The sequence below is a fragment of the Lepus europaeus genome, chromosome 6 (assembly GCF_033115175.1).
Source record: "Lepus europaeus isolate LE1 chromosome 6, mLepTim1.pri, whole genome shotgun sequence".
Classification (NCBI taxonomy): Eukaryota; Metazoa; Chordata; class Mammalia; order Lagomorpha; family Leporidae; genus Lepus; species Lepus europaeus.
In genome coordinates, this window is record NC_084832.1 from 55,686,432 (window position 1) to 55,702,356 (window position 15,925).

The 15,925-nt window shown below is 42.6% G+C and overlaps 1 protein-coding gene across 3 annotated transcripts in view; it reads left to right on the top strand.

Annotated features, from left to right (window-relative positions):
* DGKH (diacylglycerol kinase eta) overlaps positions 1–15,925 on the top strand; it is a 202,672-nt gene that overhangs the window by 81,690 nt on the left and 105,057 nt on the right. For all 3 annotated transcript variants that reach the window (XM_062194120.1, XM_062194119.1, XM_062194122.1), the window contains exons 2-3: positions 2,455–2,565; positions 5,333–5,413. In XM_062194120.1, the coding sequence (XP_062050104.1) occupies positions 2,455–2,565; positions 5,333–5,413 (192 nt within the window). The remainder of the gene's footprint in view (positions 1–2,454; positions 2,566–5,332; positions 5,414–15,925) is intronic.

Consider the following 15,925-nt stretch of genomic DNA (forward strand, 5'->3'; position numbering starts at 1 on the left):
CCTGTTTCTTTCCATCTCAATAGGTGATGTGACAGCCCAGTGTTCCCTCTCCTGGGACTCCTGCAGCAGCCACCTGTTTGTTCCTCCACTTCCTTTCTCACCCATTTCCCCCGTGTCACTTCCCTGCCTCAAACATTTCACTTGCTTTTTGCACTTAGGATAAAAAGCAGACTCCCTGTTGCGGATAGATTGTCCTGGATTTTGTCTCCCATCACCGCATCCCTTGATCCTTTCCATCTACTCCAGCTGTTATTTGCCCTGACAGTGGCCTGTGGACACTTATTTACTTCTTCCAGGAAGCTCATAATTTGATGCCTGGCAAATACTCTCTGAACTTAATAGCATAATGATATCATAATAATAACACTTTCTGCCACTTACCGAATGTTTTCTCCTACTCAGACGGTGTACTAAGTGCTCTCCAGGCATTATCTTATAATTATCTTATAATTAAGTTAGTTGCGACAAGCTTGTGAAGTTAATGCTGTTCTTCCCAGTTTTGACAAAAGGAAAGTAGGGCAGAGAGAGTTGCAGTGACCTGCCCAGCTTTGTGCGTGTGGTGGAGCCCGGCACCAAGTCTGTCTGTCTCTCACTACATCAGCTCTGTGGTCCAGAGTTTCCAAAGGATTTTGTTACCACTAAATTGTAATGATCGGACAGTATTTCCTGGGGGACAATCTTCGAGTAAGCTGTAGCGTAAATCTTTTATGGAAATTGAAAGTGGATATTAATATAACGACTACCTTTAGTGGAGGCCATATGCCTTTCTTAATGTTTCATGTCTTGTTGATGGTAAGAGACAGTGTGGTGCAAAAGTTGGAAATAAACTCTGGAAGCAAATAGAAGACGTTTTCATCTCAGCCTCTGTCTTGTGTTCACCTGGATCTCATCATCATATGTGCTAGGTCATGTTCTAGGCACTTGGGAAATGTCAGTGTGCAATCCAGTGGGATGATTTAAGATTTTTGTTCTAGCTTTTTGTACTGGAGGCTCATTATAACGTTATTACTCTTAATGACTTCAGTTATGTGATCCCTCTTTGACCCCCACCCCTATAGGGTCTATTTGGACCAGTCTTTGTGCCATGTGCAGTAAGGACAATCTCATAGGAAGGCTCTAGTGTGCTCCCTTTCTTCTTTCCTTCCAATTAAGAAGAAACATTAAATCTAACTTTATTAGATATAATGAACTCAGGAACCTTATATTCTAATAGGAGTGGCACAATCAACGTAATAAGCAAGTCAATTAAATTATGCATTAGAAGAGGGAAGGCATTTGGTGTGGGTGGGTAATAAGATTGCAATGGGGAAACTATGGAGAGCAGGAACAAATTGTAGTATTAAACAGGTGCTTTGCAAAGGTTGAGACTTGCAGGAGGTGAAGGAGTTGGCTAGATGGAAATCCAAGGGGAGAGTAGACCAAGAGGAGAGAATAGGTGGTGTCCAGACCCAGGCAGGAGCGTGCATGCCCACTTGAAAGCAAAGTGGCCACTGCGGTTGGAGGGGGAGGGGGGGTCCTAGATGAGGTCAGAGAGGTCTGGAGTATGTTGTTGGTGACAGTGGAATGCACTGGCATTCATAAAGCACTTAACACCGGCTCCAGCCAAGTCACAGAGCTGGCCTACCCCTTCCAGCCACATCTGCTACTCCCCTTTGCAAGTCCTTTGCTGTGTTTGTAACAGAATGCTCTTTGAAGACTCTCCAAACAGCCGTGCTGTTTTAAACTTTGCACGTATCTGCAATGCCCTTCTCCACCCGACGTCGTTCTAATAATCCCTTTTAAGACTCCTTCCTCTTGGAGGCTGGTGGCGGTCATTGACTCCCACTGAGGCAAGTCCCACTGGTTCTCTGGCCCGTCATGCAGAGCTCTTCATATACGTGTTTATGAAGATAATTAATCATACCACATACACATTGTAACTGACATTTAATGGCACTTGCTGTGTGCTGCACAGGAAATCCTTTATGTGGTTTTCATTCATTACCCACAACAATCCTGTAAGTTGAGTTCTGTTGTCATACCCACTTTCCAGACGAGTAAAGAAAGGCATGAAGAAGTTTAGTAACTTGCTTCAGACCCCCCAGCAGTGTGCCAGAAGTTGATCACAAGGCACGTGGCTGCAGAGCCCACGTGCTTGTCTAACCTTTGCACTGCATTGTGCCTCTGTTCATAGGAGGTGGTGTGCACATCACACCGGATAGCAAGTATTAGTTTGTGTGCACGTGCCTTCCATTCCACTGGAGAGCACTTTGAAGGCAGAGAACCCTGTCAAATTTGCTTTTGTTTCTTCGGGGTTTTGCATATGTGTTCCCATGATTCAACTGTGATGAAAATGAAATATTCTCTCATATAGTTTGTAAGACACGGGGAATATTATATAAAATGTTCACGATAATGTGTCGCTGACTCTGAATTTTGCGTTAACCATGTCCTTGTGCTTCTGTTCTTCTCTAGACGAGTATTAAAGAGGGACAACTACTGAAGCAGACCAGTTCTTTCCAAAGGTGGAAAAAACGATACTTCAAACTCCGAGGCCGCACGCTTTATTACGCAAAGGACTCAAAGGTAATTTGGAAGAACATTCATTTCAAACGCCGGAAGTTGTAGATGCATTTGAAATTATGGTTGCTTGCGCTGATTTTGTCTTGGAGCTCCCTGTAGCATCACACTCTTTCATAAATGCAGCGTGGATGTGATCTTTCTTGCACCCCATCCCTAGGGGTTCTATTTGAGTTAGTCCCATGACATGCTCCTAAGAATAATCTCATAGGAAGTCTCTAGTGTGACCTCTCTCTCTCTCTCTTCCTCTCACTTTCTCTCTCTCCCCCTTCCTTCCTTCTAAATAAAATAAAACATGAGATATAATAAAATTAACCCCAAATCTTATGTTTTCCCCTTTTCTGCTGCTTTTTACCCTAGAAATTTTTCTCTGACCATGATAGAGAGTTGCTACAGTTGCCAAGAATTCATGCTCTGGATTCAGACAAGAATTTGTGTCCTGTTCCCAGCACATTCCAGTGGAGTGGCCATGGACAGCATGAGTTGTTGACACTAGGCTTAAGGAAGATGATGCATGCCAAGTGCTTACATGGTGCCGGACACAAAATCCGTTATGCCAGCAATCAAGAATAACAATTCTATTGAAGTAAAGACTTGAAATAATTTTCATGTATTAGTTAAATAAAATGATAATGTAATTTTTGGAGAAATTTTTGTGATGATAAGCCTCCACTAAAACCAATGCTTTAGCGGTGCTTCAAAAATAAACATTAAAGGATGAATGTTTAGCCTAGTAGCTAAGAGACCAGTGTCCCATATCAGAGTACCTGGGTTCAGTGTTCAGGTGCAGCTCTGACTCCTGAAACTAACTTCCTGCTAATGTAGAACCTTGGAGACTGTGGAGGTGGTTCAAGTGCCTGGGTCCCTGCCACCCACATACAAGACCTGGATTGAGTTCCTGACTCCTCCTTTCATCCAAGCCTGGTCTTTCCTTTGTGGGCATCTTAGAAGTGAACCAGTGGATGGGAGCTTGCTCTGCTCTGCCTATCTCTCCCTCTGTCTCTCTGCCCCTCAAAAAATAAAATAAACATTGAAATTTCTTGCTACTGTGCCAGTTGAATCATGTTCATTTTTAGAAACATATGGCCCTCATATAATTAGTGGAGGTGTAGACCACTTAGCAAAACAAATAAACTGACCTAATTCTTAGTTTATGCAGCCACAATGGAAGTAATAACGAAATACTTATGTAGAAGTAAGAACCAAATAAGATAATCTTATTTGGAAAGTCATTATGGCCTGAGCTGGTCCTGCTGTGGCTCCGTGCAGACTTGGCACAGCCGCTTCCTGGCGGCATTGACTGCCTGATGGCCTCCAGCCTTGGCCCCTGCCTCTCTACTGCAGAGTGCCTTTCCCACTGGCTCCTCTTTGTTTTTGCTTATTTGTTTTCACTTTTTTTTTTTTTCTAAAGCAGAGACACAGAGAGAAAGAAACACAGAGACAGATCTTCCCTCTGGTGGTTCACCCTCGCCTATGGTCACAACAACCAAAGCAGGGCCAGGCCAAAGCCAGGAGCCTGGCACCTGATTGGGGTCTCCCATGTGGGAGGCAGGAACCCAGCTACTTGAGCCATCACCTGCTGCCTCCCTGGGTGCACTTTGGTGGGAAACTGGAGCTGTGAGCGGGTGAACCAGGTCTCCAGCCAGGCACTCTGAAAAGGGGTGTGGGTTCCTTAAGCAGTATCCTAGCTACAGTGCAAAACCCCTCTCTCTCCCGTCTCTTCTTGCTCAAACACTCTGCTTTCTCTGCGGTCTCCCTCAAATCAGCCGCCTTCTGTTACACACAGAAGAAAAAGTTCGATTTTCTTTTTTCTGCTGCAGAAATTGTGACCTTCCGTGGGATTCCATCTCCTCTCCTCTCTCCCACTTTAAATAGTCTCTTCCTTCGAGTGAGCTGTGTCTGTTCCATCTCCTGTGATACACTGTGAATTCCCTTCCGGTCAGGGAACAAGACTTGTAGTCAGATTGGGTGAACTGAGGTAGACCAGCCTAAGCCTCCAGACATCCTGGGCTGCGGAGGGTCTGTGGAGCTGTCAGAAAAGGAGAGCCCCCTCTTCTTCCGTTCTAGAGATGTGTGGCTAGGCCTGCCTTGCTGGCAGTACCCTGAATGAGTGTGACCAGAGGCTCCCTGACTGAGGGTGGCAAGCCTAACCTTTTTTTTTTTTGCTAGAATGTCCTAATTTGCACGTTTTTACCACTGACGCTCTTTTTTGTTGTTGTTAAGAGGAACTTTTAATAAGCCTATAAAAGAAGTGGCGTCTTCTATCTGCAGAACACACTTAGCCTCTGCATTGAGCACATGTATAGCCATGAGGAAAATAAGGTTGCAAAGGTTCAGAAACTCCACGTGCTCTGGAGCAGGGCTCGTTCTCAGCTGTCACTTAGCGAGCCTGGGAACAGTGACCTGCCCGGGGCTCCCGGGAAGACTCGTTCGAACGTTCCCGACACTGGCTGGTGTGTGAGTGTGCAGTGCACTCTGCAGGCTCCCCAGAAGCGGTGGCTTTTGGGGCTTCCAGAGTGCACAGGGCATTTGCTTGGGAACAGTGGGGTGCTGGGGCTTGGGGATGAGGCTTTTCGGTTTGGGATTTATGTTACGGTTTTGCTCCTCCTTCCTAAGAAGATAACGTGAAGTAGCACTAACTCAGCTTTTCCTGTGTTTTCTATTCCTGATTCCTGACTTAGCTGCCTAGTCATGACCTGACAGCAAAAACGTGGGGGAAAAGCATCGCGTTGGGTTTTCGTTTAATGTGTTTCGTGTTCTTTTTCACCGACAGTCTCTCATATTTGATGAAGTTGACCTCTCCGATGCCAGTGTGGCTGAAGCAAGCACAAAAAATGCCAACAACAGCTTCACGGTAGGGTTCCAGTCTGTGACCTCTTTGCTCCCAGTTACACAGTGGCTTGTCCTAAGCGTGTACAGTGCAGTTGTCAACTGATGGTGAATTTATGCATGTTGAGGTTCTTGAATATGTAATGGACTCTCATCAGTACACTGTGTCTTCCAACATCCAGTACTATTCATGATTGACTCAGGAAACCCAAGGCTATATGTATTCTTTATTCCTTTTTCCTTTTCAGATTAATTTTAGTGCTTTAAGTTTTTCACTTCCTTTGATACTTCATTTGATTCCATTGTTCTTGAGTATTCAAAAAGTTTGTTATTTACTGTCTTAAAAATAAGATTTTCTATTTTTCTCTAGTTGCTGTCAATCACGCAGGTGCTGTAGTTCAAGGCTTCATTTCTTCTCCCTTAGGTACTTCGTTTGCTGGCTATAGAAGAGGTGTCCTCTGGGCTAGTTTCTTCTTTTCCAGTCATGAACTGCATTGCCTTAAAGGCCTAGCGTGTTCCCTATTGCCTGCAAAATTGCGTCTCCAGCTCAGTTGTAAAGTCTTGTGTCAGCCGTGCCTCAGCATTGTCGTGTTTCTGGTAATTATTTGTCCTGATGTGCCTAGGCAGTTAATCAGTTCTGTCTTGTCCCTGGGCTTTCCTGGTTTCCTTTGTTGAAATCCCACCCATTCTTCAAAGCCTATTTCAGATATCCCATTCTTTTTTTGACTTCTTTCATTCAAAAATTATGAATTAGCACACTGTTTGTGCCAGGCATTTGGTGAAGCACAGGAAATTCAAATACACATATAAACACAATATATATATATGTGTGTGTGTGTGTGTGTGTATTATATATACATATCAAAAGTTTTTCATGTATTTGTATATATATAATCTTAAAAATTATTATACACACACACACACACACACAGACATTGACACAGACACATACATTCCATTTCCCTCAAGATAGTCACACTGTCATTGTGTAGTTCAGGGAGGTTCACATAGGGGACTCTTTACGTATTCCTAAGTTCCGGTAGGATGCGTTGCTTTGTTTGTGTTGTCGCCCCCTCCCTGACGTGTGTTGTGTCCATCCCCTAGGCATGCCAGGGCAGGGAAGACAGCCAGATAAACAAGTGCAGAGCAGTGCCATGATGGAGGTGAGCGCTGGTAGGGGTAGGGGTGGGGGAGGAAGCAGATGAACTCTAATTTAGTCATATTGATTTATGGACATGTGGGATAACTCAGAGTGTAAATATTCCATTCCCTCTCCCCCATCCCAAGGGAGAGTTTAGTTTGAGAAGAGAAAAGCCAAGAATAGAATCCTGGGAAAAATGTTAACATTAAGGTTTGACCAGTAAAGACAGAGGAGGAGCATTCTTAAACATAGAAGGAGAACCAGGAGGCAACCATGTTGTAAAAACCCAGTGGAGGGGAGTGTGAAGATGGGAATCGTTCAGTATCACATACTGTGGACAGCTCAAGTCAAAGAAGAATTGAATCCCCTTGGTGGGAGTAGTGTCGGCAGAGGGGTGGCCTGCATCAGGCTGCACCGGGATACGTGACTTTTTCTCAAAGGTTTGCTATTAAAAGGAGAACAGGTTTACCTAGAAGAACATTTAGGCTGGAAGAGTTTGGATTTTGCTATTGCTCCTTTCCTTCTGTTTGGTTGTGAGGGTATTTATATGAAGCAGGGGAGGGATGTTAGAATTGGAAGGTGAAGATTCAGGAGGGAGAGGGGTTGGGGCATGAGGGCTGAGTCAGCTGGAGGTGTAGGAACCAGAGTGTAAGCTCAGAGATTAGCACTGGACAGGAGCAGAGAACTTACAGAGGCGGGGATGTGCAGCAATTCATAGATTTCAGACCTGAATCCTATTATTTCTCCATGAAAATAAAGGACCAGGTTATCAATTATAAATGAGAGTTTAGGAAAGGTTGGGGTAGTTTTTGTAAAAAGAAAAAGAGTGTTGAAACTGAACAGGGAGGTCACATGGAAGGAAATACAAGGGGTCTTCAAAAAGTTCATGGAAAATGTTTATTATGGAAAAGTTGTACATAGATCTCACATTGCTTTTGCAGCACAGTAAACTCCCATACTTCTACAAACTTTTTGAAATATCCTTGTAATGTCTACCAGAATATTGGAGATCACACTTAGTAATGTCCTTTCCTATGCTTATAGCATTCTTCTTAAATGGAAGTGCAGAACAAACAAATGAATTGATCCAGGGTTGATGGTTTATAGGACATATCGGACAGAAAGATAAAGAGATGGCTGGGTGTTTGAGGGATCAATAACTCATCCATCTTCCTCCTCTGACGTCTCAGTTTTTGAACGTAAGACACAGGGAATAAGGGACAGCTGTATTAATGGGTAAAAGGATCCAGTAACCGCGGAACACAGGGCTTTTGATAAATTGTCAGAGGCCTATGGCCAAAGTGTTCTTTCTCCTTTCGCCCAGGTGAAGGTGGGATAGCAGGGTGGGAAAGAGCCTTGCCAGACCTAGCAGTTGGATTAACCCCTTGTTCTCCTGGGTCCTCTTCCTCCATGGAGGTTCATGGAAAAGAGAATAAGAGAACCCTCCTAACAGAGGTCTAGAATGAACCTGAGAGAGGGTCCCAAACTTTAAGATTTAAAGGACAGAAAATTTTCAAATGAAGACACAGCCTAGGGTTTGGCATAGATAAGGGTAAAGGGAAGTGCAAAGCACAGAGTTGGAGAGCAGATTCTAATCTTTGTTTAGTTCTTTCTTGGCTCCCAGATGCATGCGATCTCTCCTGTTCTGTCTTCTTCTAGAACTTACCATATTCTGCCTTATAGTTAGTTAAGTACTTATTTTTGTAATAACATCATCAAGGAGGTAACCTTCTCATGGTGCCTCATCCATAAGTATTGGTTGATTTGAACTGGTCAGATGCAAGTTTATTTTAGGCATGAGACTTTCTGTTGAAATATTTTCAAGAAATTTCTTCATTCAAGCAAACATAATTTCTGAAGTTTGTTGAACTAGAACTGTGGGGACTAAAAAGGCATATTGCTTAGGGTTTTACCACAAGCAAACTTTCCAGGGCATAAAATTACTGGTTGAACACCAGCAATTGACCATCCTCCATATTTTTTAATATTTATTTATTTTTTTCTTTTTAAGATTTATTTATTTATTTGAAAGGCAGAATTACAGAGAGACAGAAGCAGAGAGACAGAGAGAGAGGTCTTCCATCCGCTGGTTCACTCCCCAAATGGCTGCAACTGCAAGAGATACACCGATCTGAAGCCAGGAGCCAGGAGGTTCTTCTGGGTCTCCCATGTGGGTGCAGGGGCCTAAGGACTTGGGCCATCCTCTGCTGCTTTCCCAGGCCACAGCAGAGAGCTGGATCGGAAGTGGAGCAGCCAGGACTCGTACCGGCGTCCACATGGGATAATGGCACTGCAGACCAGGGCTTTAACCTGCTGTGCCACAGCGCCAGCCCCTGTTTTTTAATGCTTAAGTGTCCCACCTTCCTAGATTATACTGCCCACTGCTGAAGCTGTTGTTTTGTCTAGTTCGTATGAGAAGTTAATAGTGTCATTTGATGATATTATGACTGGAGAACACGCGAATGGCCAAATTCTGCTTCATTACAGCCATCCCTCCTCTTCTTGAGGCCCTGTGAGGATAATACAGTGACAGAGGACAAGAGGAATGGGGAAAATCTATCAGTAGTAAATGGGAAATGGGAAACCCGTGCTTTGCCTGTATATCTGCTCCTGACACCGCTGGTAGAATGAGTCAGGCGAGTGAAGGTTCCCCCAAGCAGGGCAGCCTCTGGCCTAAGCTGAAAGCTGCTCGGCGTCATTTCTGTGGCCTCTGCTGATGTGAGTCACTAGGCTGGACCAGCTTTAAGGGGCAGGGATGTGGATACCATGAGAGGAGAGACAAAGGACTTGCAGACATGGTTTAAAGCCTATTTACGGGAAGGATGCGTTTCCTTTCTTGTCCCCCTCTCCCATCTCTGGAGTTAATCACTGTCCTGTTTTTCTCAGCTATCTAAATAAATTCAAGCATTATATTAGTTTTCTATTGCTGTGTAATGAACTACCACAAACAGTGACTTCAAACAATGCCCAGGGCCACCGCTGTGGCTTAGTGGGCTAAGCCTCTGTCTGTGGCGCCAGCAACCCACATGGGCGCCAGTTCTAGTCCCGGCTGCTCCTCTTCTGATCCAGCTCTCTGCTATGGCCTGGGAAAACAGTAAAGGATGGCCCAAGTGCTTGGGCCCCTGTACCCTCGTGGGTACCCTGGATGAGGCTCCTGGCTCCTAGCTTTAGCTGGGTCCAGCTCTGGCTATTTCAGCTATTTGGCAAGTGACCCAGTGGATGGAAGACCTTTTTCTTACCTCTCTCTCTGTCTAACTCTACCTCTCAAATAAGTAAATAAAGTCTTTTAAAAAATGCCCTTTTCCTCACAGTTTCTGTGGATTACATATCTGTTTATATGTAGCTTTATAATTATACCCATACATATATAACTTTTAAACTGCATTAAATTGGACCAGACTTTGTGCTTATTTAAAATTATTTAAAAAATTTTAAAAACATTTTATTTTTGAATGTTTTAAATTTACAAAACCAAAATAGTGAGGTGGTAATATACAGAGTTCCATACACCCCTCACCTGCTTCTCCTATTATGAACATCTCATGTTAGTATATTTGTCATAATTAATGAGCCAAACCCAACTTCCCCTAATTTTTTTAAACCAAACTCTCTTTATTCCCTGCACCTTGCCCAGCCTCTAGAAATCAACATTCTGTGTTTAGATTGATTTAAATTTTTTTAGCTTCCATATATGAGTAGCATTTGTCTTTCTATGTCTGACTTGTTTCAGTCAACATGATGTACGCTGGTTCCATCCATTTTGTGGCAAACGACAGGATTTAACTATTTTTTATGGCTGAATAGTATTCCATTGTGTATATACTACATTTTCCTTATCCGTTTGTCTGTTGATGGGCACCTTGGTTTATTCCATGTTTTGGCTATTGTGAACAGTGTTGCCATAAATATGATGGAACTGGTATCTCTTTGAATCAATGAGTTCATGTCTTTTAGATATATACCCAGTAGTTGGATGGCTGGACTGTGTGGCAGTTCCATTTCTAGATTTTTAAGAAGTCTCCATACTGTTTTCCCTAGCTGTTATACTAATTTCATCTCCACCAGCAGTGTATAATAGTTCCTCGCCAGCATTTGTCCCTGTCTTTATGATAGTAGCCATTCTGACAGTGGTGAGCTGATACCTTGTTGTGGTTTTGATTTGCATTTACCTGATGTCTGGTGATATTAAGCAATTTTTTATATATTTATTGGCCATTTATATTTCTTCTTATGACAAATGTCGATTCAGTTCTTTTGCCCATTTCTTAACTGTATTGTTTGTGTGTTTTTACTGTTGAGTTTTTTGAGTTCCTGATATATTCTATATATATTCAACCTTTGTTGAATAGGTAGCATGCAATATTTTCTCCCATTCTGTTGGATGTCTCCTCACTTAGAAATTATTTCATTTGCTGTGCAGAAGCTTGTAGGTTTGATATAATCCCATTAGTTTAGTTTTGCTTTTGTTGCCTATGCTTTTGGGGACTTACCCAAGAAATCAATACCTACACCAATATCTTGAAGTGTTTGCCCTATGTTTTCTTAAAGCAATATTGTAGTTTCAGGTCTTACATTAGGTCTTTGATTCATCTTGAGTTGATTTTTGTATATGATGAGAGGTTTGTAGTCTAAGTTCTACCATGCCATTTTCTGTGACTGAGGAATCTATATGTTTTTTGTTGTTCATTTTTCAAATTAGAGAGACACAGAGAGACAGGCAGAGATCCGTCTGCTTGTTCATTTCTCAAACACACACAATAGCTGGGTCTAGACCAAGCTGAAGTCAGGAGCCAGAAGCATGATTCAGGTCTCCCACATGGGTGGTAGGGAGGACCCAACTAGTTGAGCCATCACCTCCTGCTTCCTGGGGTGCACATTAGCAGGAAGCTGGAATCAGAAATGGATCCAGGATTCAAACCCAGTTATTCTGATAAGGGTTGTGGCGTCCCAAACAGAGTATTAGCCACCACATCAAATGCCTGTCCCTTTGTTACTCATTTTAACAATTGTTCATTTTCTTTTTTATCTGTATGGTGTTTTGGAGTTTTACTTTCACTTTAACATTTTGATCATTAGCATACCCCGTTCTGTATGTGAATGTGTTCTTACATTAGGTTGGAGAGAAAACTTGATGTCCCCTGGGTCGTCCACCCCCTGAAGGGGCTCGCAGTCCTCCTGATGTCTCATCCAGGACTCTCCCATCACACAGCATCCTCTCCAGCCGGGATAGGCTTTGCCTAGGCTGGTCTCTTCACTGCTGTCTTTTTCTCTTGTTCACCAGAATGTGTGTATTTCCAGATGTTTCTTATTTCCCCAATTGCAGAGGTGGAGAGCTTAGACTATGAAGTCAGACAACCTGGATCCGAGTCCTGACTCAGCCACAGCTAGCGATGTGACCCTCTGAGTGACTCCCTCTGATGCCGGCTTTCTCACCTCTAATTGAGGATCGCAGTGGTACCTGTCTTCACAGGCTGATGAGGATGAACATAAATGTGATAGTAAATGGAAATACCCAGCACAGGGAGGAGCCCATGCGCTTAAAGAACACAGCTGGTTGTTTTTACCCTGAGCGTATCGGCCTTTATTTCCTTCACAACCAGCAGGCTGATCCCGATTCCTAAATCTTGGGAAGTTTGAAGGGAAATATGGGCGAACTTTCCTGGAGAAAGAATCCCAACCTGCCTGACTTTTAGGAGTATAATGAAGATGTATTCCCATTTCTATTTCATATTAGTGATGTTGGGAAAGGCAACCATTTGGTAATGAATAAAATTAAAATTATACCCAGCTAGGTAAATACTGTTTGCTAAAAAAAAAGCCTTTCAATGATCAGAGGTCGTTACAGTCACATGTTAGGCTTTCAAACATGGTGGTAAAGTGACTATTTTCTTTAATGGCAGCCAGGCTGAACTTTAAACAAATGAGCCATCATTTTGAAGAAATTATTGCATTGGCATGAAGACTTCCTAGTTTGTAGATAAAGTAGTATGTGAACCTGATCCTAAGAAAGTGTGAGTTTACTTTTATCCACTGATGCCTCCATATATAGTTACCAGGGAGGTAACCAAAAGTTATTTGCTTTTCCTATAATTTGCGAATGCATAGCACACAAACGTTATCACGTGGAAGTTATTAGATAACCACCTGAATGACTGATCACGTAAATGTCGGCTGCCTACTTTACATAGTATTTGTTGTAACCTCTGTGTTCCTGTTCAGAAAGCTTCATGTCTGACAACTCATTCACTTCTTTATATCAGCCCTATTAGGTAACTATTTTGGAGGAATTTGTACCAGAGAGGCTGTCATCTGGTCTATGTAATATCTAGAATCTGAACCCTTCTAGGCCATCTGGCTTCAATCTGTACTCTTGACCTTTGCTACCCTGCCTCTTTATTGGTTTTTGAATAAACATGGTTCAGATTGTATTCCTGTAAAGGTTATTACATGCCCACTTGTTCTTCCTACCTCAAGTCAATGAGAGTCATATGATGCATTACCAGGTGTATAGCAACCCTTGATGCTCAGACCATTCATACAGAATATTAATTATATTTCGGGCACTATATTTTAAATAGAAATGTTAAGGGAGGAGTAACCAACATTATGAAAAGTCTGAGAATCATGAGATTGTCATTTAAGAATACTTTTTACTTTAAAGATCTAGGGAAACATGGCAGATCTCTTTTTATTTTAAATGTTTATTTGAAAGGCAGAGTGGGAATCAGTGTTGTAGTGTACTGGGTAAAGCCACCAAATCTGATGCTGGCTTCCCATATGGGTGCTTGCTCAAGTCCTGGCCACTCCATTTCTGATCCAGCTCCCTGCTAATGTGCCTTGGAAAGCAGCAAAGAATGGCCCAAGTGCTTGGGTCCCTGCACCCACATGGGAGATCTGGATGAAGCTCTTGGTTCCTGGCTTTGGCCTGGCCCAGCCCAAGCTGTTGTGGTCATCTGGGGAGTGAAACAGCATATGGAAGATCCCTTTCTCTCTGTCTCTCCCTCTCCTTCTGTTACTCTGCCTTTCAAATAAACAAATAAATAAATCTTAAAAAAAAAAAAAGCCAGAGCATATTTGAAAATAGGTAGCAGGGTACCAAACACTTGAGCCATCACCTGCTGTCCCTAGAATGTATTATCAGGAAGCTGAATCAGAAGTGGAGTAGCTGGGATTTGAAGTGGCACTCAGATATGGGATGTGGGTGTCCCAAGCGATGGCTTCACCTGCTGTGCCATGGCGCCTGACCCCATGAGGGATTACCATGGAAGAGACACAGTGGGTAGATCTAGCATGCAGGACAAAGAGCCGTGGTTAAAACCATGGAGGGCAGTTTCAGCTCAGCGTAAAAGAGAACTTTCTGACGGAAGAGTCCCTTTGTGAGGTAATGGCCCGCCCATTATTGACAGTCTCAGTCATCTCCTTGCATGCGAGCCGAAAGGGGACTTCACAAAGACGCTTCTCAGAGCAGACTCAGGTTCAAAGTGCTGAACGGATTTCTCAAGGTTCGATGGCTAATAACTGGGCACAGCTAGAACTGAACTTAGGGCTCTTGAGATGTGTTGAGTTAGGCAGGAGTGCATTTGGAGGTTGCTGGACACTGTGCCAGCCTAGTTACACGTCTTGTCTTTTTATACCACACAGCATGAGTGCTGTTAGAGACATCTTTGATGTGTGTATGGGAAGGACATGGTGGAGACGGAAATTTCTTTGCAGGTGCAAAATACTGTTGCACCATTGAATCCTTACAGCTAAGGCAGCCATGTGGCATAGGGAAGAAATCCGGTCATATTTGTTGAGTGAATGAAAGGATGTGTTCTTTTTGAATGAATGAATGATATTTACAAACTCTAGTTTTTCTTTGGGCAAAAAAATATCGTTTCATGTTTTAGCTTAGAGAACAGTTTTCTAGTGCCCCCTCCTCATCCCCACAATGTTGTTGGGCTATACAGGTTGAGTAATGTTTAGGACCAGAAGTCTGCCTGTTCTTGGAGTTTTTCAGATTCTGGAACATTTGCATAGACTTTACCAGTTGAATATTCCTAATCTGAAAATCTAAAATGCTCAAAAATTAGGTGTAACAACATTTCAGGTATCCATTTTCAGTTTGGGGATGCTTTACTTTGTAGAGTATACTTGTACATATTTGAGTCTTCATTGAAATCTTTGTATTATGACTCAGACTATTTTCAACAGTAAGTTCTACAAACATGGTTCTTGCATTTCATTAAAAATTGCAGTGATCCCATATTTTCTTACATAATTATTAGATGCCTGGAAGAAGCAAGCCACATATCTTTTATTTCTGTGTTGGTTAAAATAGTTCATAGTACTCTAAAATGATACCATATTAATGCAATTTAAGTAGTTGTTTCGTATTTTAAAATTGACTCATAGGCAATTTAATGGATGGATTTATGCTTTCAAACTCTATCATTTTTAAGTTGAAATTTGTATTCCTTTTTCTATATCTTACATATTAGAGGCTTTTAAAAATGAAATATCTTCTCATTGTTTCTGTGACTGTGTCATAGTTACCTTTCCATTTAGTGATATGACATTTTTTCTAAGAATTACTCAGAGAAATATAAATTTTTAATGGGCTTTCTCAGACCAAAGTCCTAAGGGATAAGAAACCGTTGGCCCCCTTGTAGCTTGGATAAAATGTCAGGCTATATACAAGATGTGGGTAGAACAGTGTGTTTGTCTCTGTCTTTACTGGTAGTCATATATGAACCTGAGAAATACACTTCTTAAAGTCTTAGTAGCCTTTCATGCATCTTTCAAACGGACTTTGTAAAGAAAGTCAAAACCACGTGCTTGAGAATTCTGCCAACTTTTGGGAACCCCAGGGCTTGCTTGGAAAATCAGTCCATGGGAGTCCCAGCATGTAGGTCCATTTCATGGAAAGGTCTGTCTGAACAGCTAATAGGATGTGGGAGGGGGCCTCCTCCTCTGAGCAGCTGAGTCTCTGGAGGTCCAGGCCCGGTGGAATCGTGGTAAGTTTCTGTGCTTGGCATGACCACTTTGACCTTGCACAGAGTCTGGTCTTGCTGAAGATCCGTGCTCAGGGAGAATGTGGTGCATCTAACCAGTAACCTTCCATCTGCTGCCTGTATCACTTGTTCTATCCTCCCAGGCTGGTGCTCTGCGGGCCACTACTTCCAGGACTGCCCTTAGAGTTCATTCATTCATTCATCCATTTAGCAAGTATTTATTGTGAATTCATTGTATGTATTAGCTGTTTTGCTAGATTCTGAGCATACAGGAGTGAATACCAAAAAGTTGGCTACTGAATAACAAATTTTTTTGTAAGTTTTGACTTGAGTTTAAATAAATTTAGAAGATTACAGTGCCTACCTGCAGGGAATAGCTCTGTCTTTAAAACACATGGCCTGG